This window comes from Cebus imitator, unplaced genomic scaffold (genome assembly GCF_001604975.1).
Source record: "Cebus imitator isolate Cc_AM_T3 unplaced genomic scaffold, Cebus_imitator-1.0 Scaffold537, whole genome shotgun sequence".
In the NCBI taxonomy this organism is placed as follows: Eukaryota; Metazoa; Chordata; class Mammalia; order Primates; family Cebidae; genus Cebus; species Cebus imitator.
In genome coordinates this window covers 204,977-219,365 of record NW_016107852.1, presented here as the reverse complement: position 1 = coordinate 219,365, position 14,389 = coordinate 204,977, and the positions used below count along the sequence as shown (strand labels likewise).

The window sequence follows — 14,389 nt, the reverse complement described above, 5'->3', positions numbered from 1 at the left end:
ATTTTAGCCAAGGCTATAGTGTCAACAGTTTTGTGGAATTTTACAATCAAATCTTAAACATTTTTATCCCATCTTGTTTTTCCAGGAAAGGATGTAAATGGGTTACAGGGTAAAAGGAATGAAGATGAAATTAACCCCAGAAAATAAAGGTGAAGCCAGGGATAGAGTCAGAACTCAAAGCCCGCCATCAGGCCTGCCTATAGCAATTAATTGATGCAGTATTACATTTTTCTCTCAGTTTAGTGGTCAGAGCATGGAGAAAATTTGTTAATTCACTCATTCATTTAACAGATATTAAGTGAGCATGTGTTATATACTAAACACAAGTAAAAAGTTTAACATGACAGATTTATAGTATCTATAAAGTAAAAACAAAATTATTGCTCCAGATGAAACACAGTTTTACATGGAAAAATTTCTCCACGGATTTTCACAAAAGAGATTTGGTAGATGTAGTGGCCTGGGTTCCTGGGCATCCTCTAAGTCAGTGCAATTGTTTAATGAAATGCCAGGTGTCAAACACTGGCCCATCTTAAGACAGAGTATGTTTCATCAAAGGTGATTCTATGAGGAACAGTAACAACACATCTTAGATATGTAGGTTTCTGATTCTTTGATTCCATCCAAGAGTAAAATCTAGAATATTTAGGGAAGGCAGGCAGATCCCCATGCACAATTACTTACCCAAGTAGTCAGTCTTGGCAATTAGAGTAAAAGATGCAGAATGACGGATCAACAATTTGTTCTGTCCACAGTTACCTTCTAATTAATAATACAGTCCTTCTGTCCCCGCCCCCACCTTGTTCACCTTGGATCTCGTGGGTTAAATAAGCCTGAGAACAGAATGGAAAAGGTAGGACTGCTTTCCCCTGTGATGTGGGCCTCAGGTTCACTAGCATTGGCAGGAGCAGGAAAAACAGAAGCTCCAGAAAGCACTCAATCGAGTCTCTAAGTACTCTAACAATAAGAGTGTTTAGGCAGATGAATTTATGATAGACTAAACAACAGACTCTGAAAAAATCTACCACAGTAGCAGATCTCTGTGTAAATTATCACCATGATCATTTTTGTCAATTAACTTTTTTTTTTTGAGATGGAGTCTCACTCTGTCACCCAGGCTTGAGTGCAGTGGTGCAATCTCCCCGCTCACTGCAGCCTCCACCTCCCAGGTTCAAGTGATTCTCCTGCCTCAGCCTTCTGAGTAGCTGGGACTACAGGTGCATGCCACCATGCCTGACTAATTTTTGTATTTTTAGTAGAAATGGGGTTTTACCATGTTGCCCAGGCTGGTCTCAAACTCCTGACCTCAGGTGATCTCTCTGCCTCAGCCTCTCAAAGTGCTGGTATTACAGGCATGAGCCACCATGCCCAGCCCTCAATTAACTTTTAATAAATGTCTCCTTTGTGCCAGGTACTCTGCTAGGGAGTTTTGAAATACTTTAATGTGGGTCACTGATTTTTCTGAAAATACTGTTATGGTTGTTTGGTTTGAATTGGAACCTATGCCTAGTAGGCTTTTAGTTATTCAGTTAGAAAGAAATTTTTGTCTTATGGGTCCTCAAAAGCATAGATGAGATCGTGCTTACAAAGGTTTGAGATGAGCCTCAAAAACTAATCCCCGTGCTTCAGGAGGCCAAGGTGGGAGAATTGCTTGAGCCCAGGAGTCTGAACACAGTGAGAACACATGAGAACACAGTGAGACCCTGTCTGTTAAAAAAAAAAAAAAAAAAAAAAAGCTAATGCATTGAAAAACTTCCTTAGTTCTTCTAGAGTTCCTTTTATTCCAAAAGCTGTCATTTCCTGCTGAACTGCTTTTGGTGAATCACACTGCTGCTGGAGTTGCCGTGTCTAATTACAGCTCTTAAAAGCACAGAGCATAGAAATGGAAAGCAAAGCACACCGAAGTTTAGAGAACAGTGGTTTTTTTCAACCCATTGATTAACCTTCTGCTATAAGTAGGGCCTGGTATGCTAATTGTTTGTAATTTCTACCTTAATGTAAATGATAATTAAAATTACCATGCCTTTAAAAAAAGTATGGTGTTCCTGATTCACATGGGTGCTTAAGTAATTTTTAACCTAGTAAAATGAGATGATAATTTCAGTCCTGTCCAGGTAACCTGGAATCCTTGCCATGTAATTCAAGTCTTTATTGCTATTCTTAGGGAAGGAGATGAAAGTTAAGTAGGTCACTTTCTACTGACAGAGCCTTTCCCATAAAGGAGAAAGTTTTATAGGCAGATCTGCTTTTGTGCCTTTTCTGTTCTAAAAATAGGTAAATCCTGAAAAGAAGTTGGCCCTGCTTGAGAATGTTACACTTGTAGCATATACTTAAAATGACTCAAGTACCTTCAGTATTGACTACCAGTGAGAACCCTGTTTTATTTCTGTATCCACTACACAGTAACTTTGTTTTGCGCAAAGTTAATTTGTTAAGCCATGAATGGTGAGTGTGAACTTGTTACACTCTTTCAGGTTAGGGAGCAGAGACTGGTTTTATATGAACTTTATGGACGGTTGTTTTTGTAAGACTATTCAGCAAAGTAAAGAAGACAGGAGGGCCGGGCGCGGTGGCTCACGCCTGTAATCCCAGCACTTTAGGAGGCCGAGGCGGGTGGATCACGAGGTCAAGAGATCGAGATCATGCTGGTCAACATGGTGAAACCCCATCTCTACTAAAACTACAAAAAATTAGCTGGGCATGGTGGCGCGTGCCTGTAATCCCAGCTACTCAGGAGGCTGAGGCAGGAGAATTGCCTGAACCCAGGAGGCGGAGGTTGCGGTGAGCCGAGATCGTGCCATTGCACTCCAGCCTGGGTAACAAGAGCGAAACTCTGTCTCAAAAAAAAAAAAGAAGACAGGAAACAGTCTCAACTGCTGCACAGGCAGACCCCATAGAGATCTGGAATGACATTCAGGATGTTACAAAAGTGCAAACAGTGTCGGTTGTCTGTTTTTATTCATTACTTCATCACTGCACCTCTGCTTGTCACACAGTGAACACCGAAGCATTAATTTCATGATGGATTTCTAATACTATACCCAATCTATCTGCTCTGTCTCCTGTATTCTCAGCCTACATTCTGTCTGCAGCATGGCTTCTGTTTACTTACAGCCTTTACTGCCTCATAGCTTCTGCTTACTTACCTCTCTTTGCACATCGTTTCTTTGTCATGCCATCACCCTGTGTGGGGATTACATGTATCTCATTCAAATGCCCAAAGAGAAAAATTGTGATTGGATAGACAGGCCACTCTCCAATGCGGAGCCCCAGCTCATAGCAAAATGCTTGGGCTTCTGTGGTTACGTTTAGGTCAGGGACCTAGCCAGGGTCTAGTTGTCTGTGGTCACCTAGCAGGGTCATGGGTGTAAAGGATGGTCTTGCTTGTAAGAGGAAAGTGGTTATGGCAACACTTAGAATGCTGTTCCCATAATAAAAAGTTAGAGCCTGAGTAGTATTACTCGGTCATGTTCTAGACCAGATTCTAAGATGTGGGAGAACACCACATCAGGGTAGTTCTCTGAATTCCCAGAACTTGGCACAGAACTTGGACATAGTAGGCACTGAAAAAATACTGGCTGAATGAAGGCTGACTAAAGAGGAAATTCTGTGATCTTAGATGTTCAGGGTATAACAGGAAAGGTTAAAGAGTAAGGTGACTGCACTTGACCAGCTTTTGTCCTGTAAGTGAATCATCATAGTTAGAGGCAAGCCATATAAGGATTTTCTAATCAGAGGATGCTCAAATCCAGAAAAACTTCATCCTCCTTCACTTTTGCATTGTGTTGGAAAGCAATGAGTACACAATATGGAATTTGTAACTAGTAAGTAGATTTTGTCATTATAGTGAGAGGGTTGCCCAGAGCTTTTCTTTTCTCCACAGAACACCATCATCCTGAAAGTCATCACGGAAATCCTTAGAGGAGGGGATGCTCCCAGGGACACATTGGGATTAGGAGTTGTTGAAAGGGCTGTTCTATATTGGCAAGTTTAAATTGAGCTAGAAATCTAATTGAGAAATTTTCCAAATTGAAAAAGGAAAAAGGCATCCGTAGGGCTAATGTTTCTGGATTTCGACTTCCTTTTCTCCATCATCACATTCTCAATCACCACCACCACAGACATAAGGCTGGATTTTTTCTCATTGCCAGCTGTCTTTGACTCAATATAAAAATAGAATTAAGATAGAATTTTGCCTGGTGTTATTTGGAGGGTTGGGCTGCAGTTCTTCATAGCTCCACATTTATGTGTCACCAGGTGATTGGTATAGTGGTTCCAGATACCTGCCACTCTGCTTTGCACATATGAGGCCTCAGTAAACACTTACTGACTTGAATTATCAGTGTAAATAATAATTATCAGTGTGAATAAGGCTATTGTTTCAGGTCATTTAACATTTACTTTCATTGTCACAGACTTCACTCTGAAGCTGGAAAAACTATCACCCTGAAGCTGGAAAAACTAACATGTTTGGCATCTTGACTCCAGATGGATAAAGAAAAATAAAAAACGGCATAGAGGGATTAACATAACCACAACTGGAAAATGTTGGGCTGTCAGTTTTCTCTGTAATAGTAAAGTCAGGCTGTTGTGTTGGTTGAGTGCAGGTGTTGGAACCATATAGACTTCGGTTAGGACCCTGGTTTCACCACTTAGCAATGACTTTAAGCAAGTTCCTCATAAATCTTATCTAAGCCTAGTGTCCCATCTTGAACATGGAGGAAACAGTAGTGCCTATGTCATGCCAGTAGTAGTAGGGTTTAAATGAGGTAATGTGGCTGGGCAAGGTGGCTAATGCCTGTAATCCCAGCACTTTCGGGGACCGAGGCAGGTGGATCGTTTGAGGTCAGGAGTTCGAGACCAGCTTGGCTAACATGGCAAAACCCCGTTTCTACTAAAAATACAAAAATTAGCCAGGCGTGGTGGCAGGTGCCTGTAATCCCAGCTTCTAGGGAGGCCGAGGCAGGAGAATTGCTTGAACCTGGGAGGCGGAGGTTGCAGTGAGCTGAGATCTCACCACTGGACTCTAGCCTGGGTGACAGAGTGAGACTCTGTCTCAAAAACAAATTAATAAATAAATAAAGGAGATAATGCACTAGAAGCTCTTGCCACAGGGCCTGGCACAAAGTGAGCACTCAGTGACGTTAGTTATTATTGTCGTCAAGAGTGTTATTTTGGATAATGTAATTCTTTTCAATGACATGGTATCATATTGATGTTGAATTAACTGATCTTTTAGGTAATTCAGGGTAAATGGAATCACTTGTTTCAAGCAACAGAAATTCAACGGTATAATCTTTTGTCCCTTAAGTAATATGGTTTTATACTTGTAACATTTAGGAGAGAAAGAGGTAAAGTTCATGTTCTTGTAATATGAAAATTGAGCACAGGCAAACTTATAATACTATTTTTTTTTCTTTTTTTTTTTTTTTTTTTTTTTTTGGAGCTGGAGCCTCACTTTGTCACCCAGGCTGGAGTGCAGTGGTGCAATATTGGTTCACTACAACCTCCGCCTCCTGGGTTCAAGCGATTCTCCTGCTTCAGCCCCCTGAGTAGCTGGGACTATAGGCACATGCCACCACACCTGGCTAATTTTTGTATTTTTATTAGAGATAGGGTTTCACCATGTTTGCCAGGATGGTCTTGATCTCCTGACATCATGATCCACCTGCCTTTGCCTCCCAAAGTGCTGGGATTACAGGCGTGAGCCACCGTGCCCGGCCTACAAGTACTGTTTTTTTATCCAGAGGTAAAGAAGAATCTCTTGATCTGTAAACTTGAGATCCTCTCTGCTAAATAGTTCCTGAAATTCACTGAGGCATTTTTAGGAAAATATTCCATAGATGACACATAGAAAGAACTAATTATCTCTTCACAGTAGCATTTCTGGTGATATATATTTTTTAACTTTATAATCATGACTAATGAAAAACATACTGAGGAATTGAAGTGATGTTTGAGAGACATTGACACATTCTCTGACTTTTCTTTTGTGGTTGTGTAGGTGAAACAGGCATTGGCAAATCCACATTAATGGACACTTTGTTCAACACCAAATTTGAAAGTGACCCAGCTACTCACAATGAACCAGGTGTCCGGTTAAAAGCCAGAAGTTATGAGCTTCAGGAAAGCAATGTACGGCTGAAGTTAACCATCGTTGACACCGTGGGATTTGGAGACCAGATAAATAAAGATGACAGGTACATCTTGGGATTTTGTGGGGACATAAATGGATGAGGAGATAGCAGGATCCATTCCAGGTAAATTTAAAGGCCAAATGTTTTGGGGGCTCTTTAGTTGTGGGGGTTGGTCCTCTATTGCCTAAAAGATGTGACATTATTGTCCTCTGAGAATTTTTCTGAGAACGTTCTTCCTTGAGGTCAGAATCAGGTAACAAAATTGATCCCAGCTAGTAGGAGCAGAAAAGGGATTTATTAGAGGGACTCAATTAGCTTACAGCATTTTTCCAGAAAGGCCATGAAACCAAGTTTGGGGCTTTCCTACCAGGAAAAGCAATCTAGAGAAACACCCAGCCACCCCACAGAACAGTTTTAGCAGAAACCCCAGCCATCAACCACTTCATACTGCTTGGGGAGCCAGGACATTGGAGGGGAGGTCTCTAGAAGTTCCACCAAATCTGCCCCAGGTAACCAAATGCCTTCACCTTTGCTTGCTATATAATGATAAAATAGTATCTGAGTTTTTATAATGTACCCCATTTATAAAGCCAAGTAAGTTTGGGTCTTTACCATGAGTTGCTCTTTGCTCTTATCTGAGGGAAGTTTCTAATTCTTAAAATTTCCTGGCATATAACCCATGTTAGTCTTAGTGTCAAGATTTTGTTCACATTCCTTCTTGAGCACTAATTCTGTTTATCAGTCTTAACCTCAGATGTCTTATGACTATTTTAAATAGTACATTCATTCTCAAAAAAAGTTTGAGAAAGTTAAAACTGTCCCAGGCCCAAAGGTGATTGTAGAATGGGGCTTCCAGAAATGTATATTGCCTAGATACATTTTAACTATTCCTGATATAAATATGAGCACCACAGTAATGATAATATTTAATTCATTCGTTAGCTGAGCACCAAGCTCTTTATTTTATCTATAGAGCACTTCAAATGCTCTTCAGTAGACATTGTCCTGTGATAACAGGAACAATTGTTAGATAGAGTGAGAAAGATTTTACTTTACATCTGGCCAAAATAAACTATCTGTACATTGTGTTGGGGCAGGGGACAAGTTCGGCTCTGACACTACAGCTGAGCAGTTGCTCTTAATGTATGACCGCAATTACAAGGAATGATGGAGAGGCCCCTGCCTGAAGGCTGTTTGTTATGCCAAGGGCAGTAAATGAAGAGAAAGCCCTGGTCATAAGGAAAGGGACACAGGTGCATTGTGGGAGCTGGGAAGAGAGCCAGGGGGTTCCAATCGTTGCATAGTCAGAATACTCAGAGCAAGGCCTGTTCACCTCTCAGACAGGTATGGATTTTCTCCTTGGGGTTAGTAAAAATCTTACTTGTGCATTCCTTGATTGGAAGAAGGCAACTGTGCTTTTTCAGGATCCCTCCCCCCAGGAGTGAGAGCCATCCTCCATGTAGCCTCTTGCTGAGATTCCCTGTGCTCTTCCGGCTCGCTGTGGTTGCCTCAGTGCTGGCACTCAATTTTTGCCTCTTCCCTGAGCTGGGACTTTCCCTCAGGCTGCTGGTGGGTTTTCACTCCCCAATCAGCACTCGGCAGCAAACAGCTAGGACAGTGCATATCCTCATATTTGCAGCTGGAGCCCTCCTTAAGAAATGATCTGACTCATTTGGGTCAAATAAGTTTCCAAGGAGATTTAGAAGAGAGGAAGTGTGATATTAACCTAACCTAGATACCAAATATTTTTTTTTCCTCTGAAATTTCTTGAAAGCTATTGCATAACCTCTTTAAATGGCACTTAAAACTCTGTTACCCTGTACCTCAGAAGGTATTGTTGACACTGTTCACTGTGAAGCCAGATGACTTGTTCACAAATCGTTATTTGAACAGGTTCTGCTTCCCTCAAGAAATTGGAAGTGGGATATTCATTTCTGCATCAGTGTGTAACCGTATGGGAAGGGGTGTGCTATTTCTCTATGCCCATGTTGATTTTTACCTATGTTGCGGATTAGGCAAGCTTTTCTGCCATAGAGGCAAGACTTCAAGAATGTCCCAGTTTGTTTACGTAGGCTTTGGACATGTCAGCATTCCCGCATTATTATCTGCCTCAGACCAGGCTAGCTAGAAGGAGGCAGGAAGAGAGATCTAGTAAGGTTTCCTGTTATGTTTAAAAGCACATTTCACTCTTTGTTATTAAAGGGCTTCCTTGTTTTGGCTGTTTGTACTTTTCAGTGGAGAAAGAAAGTGGTCTGGAGAAGAAGGGAAACCAAGTTTTGTTGTTCAACTGGAAATAGAGTAGTCTGACCCACACTGGGGAGATGGGAGGTGGGCTGACCATGGCATATCACTAGCTGTAATGATAGTCAGCCCTCAAAGGCAGAGATGGTTGAAATCCCCTGAGACAGAATCTTAACCTCACCAGATCTTTATCAGAGTTACAAAACAGTAGTGAGATGGACTGTTTGGCCTTTAAATTTTAAGTTTAATCAACTGTATGGTGGAGATAGTCAAGGGATAAGGAAAATTGGCTAACAGACAGCAAGATAAGAAAAAAACATGATAAATGTTTGGTCATATATAAAGTGAAGAGTCAGTCCCTGAATGATGGTGTTGGCCATTTTGCAAGAATGATCAGTGGGTAGGTTGGATGGATGAAAAATGTTGTCTAAAGTACGTTTTTCCATCGGTTTTAGGGTTAGTCTCTGTCATGTTAGTGTGTGTTTGTTTTATGGCTGGAGGTATATGAAGAAAAATGAGTGCTATGTAACAAGGAATATCTCCATGCCTTAAGAAATTTATGTGAGAACATAAGGACTAGATTGGATCTATCCTCCTGTCTTTCCTCTGATTGATATGGCTACAATCCAGGGAAGTTTGAATTGACCAAAAAGAATATAAATAAGTGTCAGTAGAAATGGAGCTAGCAAAAGGCAAAGATGGGATTAAGCTTCCTATCTTTCTGACTTTAGACGCAGAAGTGGAAAGGTTTTGGAGGAAGAGGCAGACAGTTCATCTCATCTATAGCATGATGATCATGAGGACTATAAAACCACTTGGCTGGCTTGAGTCTCAGCAAGAATAAACTATTTCATCAGCATAATTAAATCTTTGACATAGGAAATAGTCATTTTGGTAAATTATTCTCCAGGAATGTATTTTCCTTTTAGTGATTAATAATGGTATGGAAGGTAAAGTAGATGGGATTTTGTATTGATTATGTGTGTGAGGTGAGAGAAGGAGGCTCCAGGTTGAATCCCAGGTTTCTGACTTGGCCAGTGGTGTGGGTGGTGGCCCATTCACCATGCTGAGGAATACGGGGAAAGTGTGGGTTTGAGGGCAGGATGAATAGATCCGTTTTTGACATTTAGTTGGAAGAGCGATTGAAAATATAGGATAAGCATTTGGGTGCATGGTTCTGAGGCTCAAAGGAAAGATCTGGGTTTGAGGTAGAGATTTATGACTTGTCATCAGATAGTTGATGAGTGGAACACAGGAACGAGTGTGATTTTTCCAGAGGGAACACAGATTGAAAGGAAGGGAGATTGAATGATTGGCCAGGACTCTCTAGCAGGAACAGGCAGAAGGAGGCCTAAGATATTAGAGAACAAAGGATGTCTTGAATCCAGTGTGGAAACCATTCCTCACTGCAAAATGAGCGATGTCATGCCTCTCATTATCTTTGGAAGATCAGAATCAAAACCAGAGGCAAGAAGGGAAATTAATAGAAAGCAGAACCAGATTTGGACTACCACTGAGAGAAGGAGGTGCTAAGAGCTAAAAATCAGACACCGGGGAGGCAGGGGAGCAATTGCTGTGAGCTGCTTCTCTTACCCTTGGGGTTAAGAGGGTGCTATGGAAGAGCCCTAATCCCCAAATACCTGCCTCAGTGTCAGGAGACTGAAGGATCAGCCCCAGACTGAAAGGGCAAAGGGGATGGGTGGATCTCATTGGAGTGGCCTGCTCCACTTCCCTACTGGGCATGAGCCCATTAGCAGAACAGATACCAGAAGAGAAGTGGGTGAATGTAAAGTTCCTTTTTTTTTTCTTTTTTAGTTTTTTCTAAAAAGTTTTCTAAAAAGTCAGGCTTGCTTCTATGGTATAGTATACTTCTGTACCATAGTATTCTATTTTATTATATTATTATGAAATAGTTATATTTTACTTTTACATGCCAGCCCTTTACATATATTACATGTATTGGCTCATCTATTTGTCACAGTAGCTCTCTAATAGAACTACTATTTTTGTCCCTGATTTACCTGTGAGGAAATTGAGACACAGAGAGGTTTACTGACTTGCTTAATTAAACCTTGAGCAGCTAGTAAGTTGTGCAGCTGTGTTATGGTTTTAGGCAGTTTGGATTGAATCCATGTTTCTAACCACCATCCTCTATAACTATCTCATTAAATATTATGTAATACATGCCTATATTTCAAGATCAGAAAATATAGAAGAATCTTATTGCTCATTCATTCTTTTTATTGGAATTTTGCCTATTATGATTTGGAACTTCATTATTGCTGAGGTACATTCTATCTTTTTTTTAAAAAAAAACCTCTAGAGATTTTGTCTACTCAAATTGAACCAGTAGATTGTGATAAAATCACCAAGGAAAAATATCAGAAAGCTTTTTATGACTGCTTTCAGGTTTGCTCATAAGTTTGTTGTTATTGTTTATTTTGGGGATGTTTGTTTTTCTTAGGATGTCTGCTGTCATTTTTATTACAAAAGATTTGTGGTTCCCTTTCAGGGGTTTCAGTTTAACTTATGGGTACAAGATTAGGGTGTTGAAAGGTTTTTCTTTTTCTTAAATCTTCAGAAAGGCAGTAAGTTTGGGAGAATTAACTCTTTGTATTCCTAATAGAACAGTCTCTTTGTTGCTAAAACAAACTTCTGAGTAGTCACTTTGGAGACCAGAAAGAATTAGTGGGTTTCCCACAATGACATACTACTTACTTTCTGGACATGTTGTTTATGGAATGTGTATTCCCAATATGCTATTAGTCATTGTATTTATGGTCAGTTAATAGAATCACACATCATTATCCAAAACAGATTTGAATGATTTGGTGAGAAGAGAGGGTTACAACGTTTACCTTTAAATGATGAAGATTTTGAGTTGAAAGGAATCTTAAAGATATAATAGTCTAGGCACATCAGTTCCTAGATGAAGTTATGAATCATGCACAGGGATATGGGAGCACAGAGAGCTCCTGTCTGGAGAAATAGGGCAGAAGACCAGGGAATAGCTCCCAGTAGGTGGTAATGTCATATCCTGAACCACACACCAGTTTCATTTTGTGCACCAATGCCAATCAGTAGGGAGAGGCTGTCACAGTCACTTTTTTCAGATGCATTTTTGAGGCCCAGTTTTGGCCCAGCAGGAAAGAATGCCACAATCTCTTAGCAGTATCTTCCATGGGTGCCCCCTGGGGGAGTGGCAGCATGCTCCACTACAACAAGCTCTGTTTTAGAGGATGATTGTTAGCCAGGAGAAGAGTAGGAAGAAGACAGATCCCGGCAGAGGGGCCAGTGTGAGCAAAGACACAGAGGAAATAAGGGCTTGACACGTTGGGGCTGCAACAAATGGTTGTATGTGGCTGGGATGGGAGGGTGAGCCTGGAGCGCTATTCAGGGATCAGGTGATGGAAGGCCTTGGACACCAAGGTAAGGGCTTGGGCTTTAGCCTTTAGGAAAGAGGAAGCCATTGTGACATTGAATGGAGGATTGTCTACACCAAACTGTGAAAGAGGTTTGAGACTGGAAACATGCTATTTCTGTGTTCTAGCTATAAGCCGATAGTAGAATATATTGACGCCCAATTCGAGGCCTACCTGCAAGAGGAACTGAAGATTAAACGATCTCTCTTCAACTACCATGACACAAGGATCCATGCCTGCCTCTACTTTATTGCCCCTACTGGACATTCACTAAAGTCCCTGGATCTGGTCACCATGAAAAAGCTGGACAGTAAGGTACTTGCTGCCACTCTGGTTATTATCTGCTCTCCTTTCAGATCTTCTTTATCCTAATGCCCCAATTTATTCTCTGTTTTCAGTGTGGTTTTTTTTTCCTGGATTACAGAAACATAGTGTTTGACAGCATGAGAAAAATGCTTCAAAACCTCTTGCCTGTTAGACAAAAATAAAATAAAACAAAACTAGCAAACAAACAAAAAAAAACATTAAGTCACTTTCCAGGAGGTATTTTTAATTCTTAAATGGGAGGTGGAAATATAATTTCCAAATTTGTTTATTTTCTTTAAAAAAAAAAATCTTTCTCTAAAAGGTTTTTAGAGGTTTGGTTTTAATTCAAAGTTTAGAATGGAATAAAAGGTTAAATTTTTGTCTCTGTGATGATAATGGTCCAGCTTCTTAGATTTTAAAACTGAACTGCACACGCGTGTTCAAGTAAAGCAAAGTCTTCATTTCAGTGTGATCCCTGAGCTTGCCACATTTATACCTTCTCTTTTTCACAACACGTGAAGGCTAAGAGACTGGTAAGTTTGATAAAATTTGGCACCTTATTATATAATTAATTAGACTTTCCATTTTAAAATAATAGAAGACAATACATTCTGAAACAAGGATCTAACAAATGGCAGTAAGAACAAGGACAAAACCAAGCCATGGATAGTATTTACTGCTAGATTCAAAACCCCTTTTGCATCCACAAAAAAGTTTTATCAGATGATAAAGCTCTTTAGAGGGCTCTTCTGGCTGTTGTTACTATGATTTTGTCTAAACAGCAACACTGATAAAGATGCTTTCTCTCCAGAGGGACAAAACATTGAGAGAGTGCTCAGAAGATCACCCTTTCCCCAAGGCCTCTGTCTGAACTGGCCTTTAAACGGCTGGAGAGGCTGAAGCCAAGCCAGACTCCTTCAGCTTACAGCATGCACGGACACAGTGGTTTACAGAAAAACCTAATGGCCTGGAAGGATCCTTGCAGCTAGAGTACTCTTCGGAAAATAAATAGAAACCCTCCTTCATCCCATTTGATTCCTCTGCAATTCAACCCCTGGGAGCTGTGCTGTTAGCCATGATAGTGGAGAGAGTGTAATATTGGGGTTCAGGGTGCCTTCAGCTCCCCTGAGAGGATGTTTCTCCAGGTTCTTGGTCTCCTGCCCTCTCAAGAATGAGAGAGGGGACCACGGTGCAGTGCGCAGTAAATGCCAGACTCAAAAGTGTTTGTAGGAAGTGATTTATTTAAAGAGAGAGAGAAACAGCTAACTCTCACATTGAGTAAGAGAATCCAGAAAGATGGAATCCAGGAGAGGAAAGCAGCTTCCACGAGAGTGTTAGGGAATAGAGAGAGATGGAGTTTAGGAGAAGACAGGCTTCCATGAGAGTGTGGAAAGAGACCCCAGAGGGGAAATCCAGGAGAGAGACAGCGTCCGTGAAGGGAGCATAGGGAGTGTTCGTGGAAGGGGACCCAAACATGGAGTCTGAAGGGGTGTGGAAGAAGGGGACTTTCAACCTGGGAAGAACCCCCACCTCCTCTGAGACCCCAGGCCAACGAAAGGAATTCCTTAGAACTTCCGCTGGAGTGATTGACTCTTAATTTATTCCCACGCCCAAGAAATTTAAACATAAACTGCTAAATCTCCTGGATGGAGAGAGAAGGGAGAGGGGCGTGGCGCTGGGAAATTCTTGCCCTTAAAACTATGCCCCACTGTGTTCCCAGAAAGACAACACATTCCCTCAAGATCATGGGCAGTGAGGGCCACTTCTGGGTCTGTCATGTCTTTGGAAGCAGGGCCGCCCCCCACCCCACCTCCGTTCTTGAGAGTGCCTCATTCTTCATAGACATTCTGAAGGAAGGAGAGTGAGGAAGATTCCTAACTGAGGGCTGAGTATGCAGACACAACTGGGTAATATCCAACACTATGATTATGTTTAGTAGGGTTCATTGAAAACGGAAAAGAAAAAGGCAAACAGGCGCAACTGATGAAAGCAAACAACCAACCATAAAGCAAGTTAAAACTATCGAAGGAGTGATATTGTTGGTGAGTTGGAGAGCTAGCTATCGTCTGAAAATGATAATATCAAAATTTTATTTATACAAGTAAAGGGAAGGGTTAAGCAAATATATGGTCATTTCAGAAAAGACTTTCAAGCTCCTGCCAATGAGGAAAAAGAGGTTTTAAAACTAAATTGCTCGATTTCTCTATCTCCTCTGATTAGTTTGGCCGAGAAAGAGTGAATCTCTGCCATTTTGTCTGTGTTGGCATTCATTATATACTAAAT

General features: G+C 41.0%; 1 protein-coding gene across 15 annotated transcripts in view; it reads left to right on the top strand.

Annotated features, from left to right (window-relative positions):
- The window catches only part of SEPTIN11 (septin 11), an 88,203-nt gene that overhangs the window by 47,147 nt on the left and 26,667 nt on the right, over positions 1-14,389 (top strand). For all 15 annotated transcript variants that reach the window (XR_005197746.1, XR_005197747.1, XM_037733544.1 and 12 more), the window contains exons 3-4: positions 6,005-6,200; positions 11,929-12,115. Coding sequence is in view for 13 of the 15 variants with exons in the window: in XM_037733544.1 (XP_037589472.1) it covers positions 6,005-6,200; positions 11,929-12,115 (383 nt within the window). In the remaining 2 variants the exon portion in view is untranslated. The remainder of the gene's footprint in view (positions 1-6,004; positions 6,201-11,928; positions 12,116-14,389) is intronic.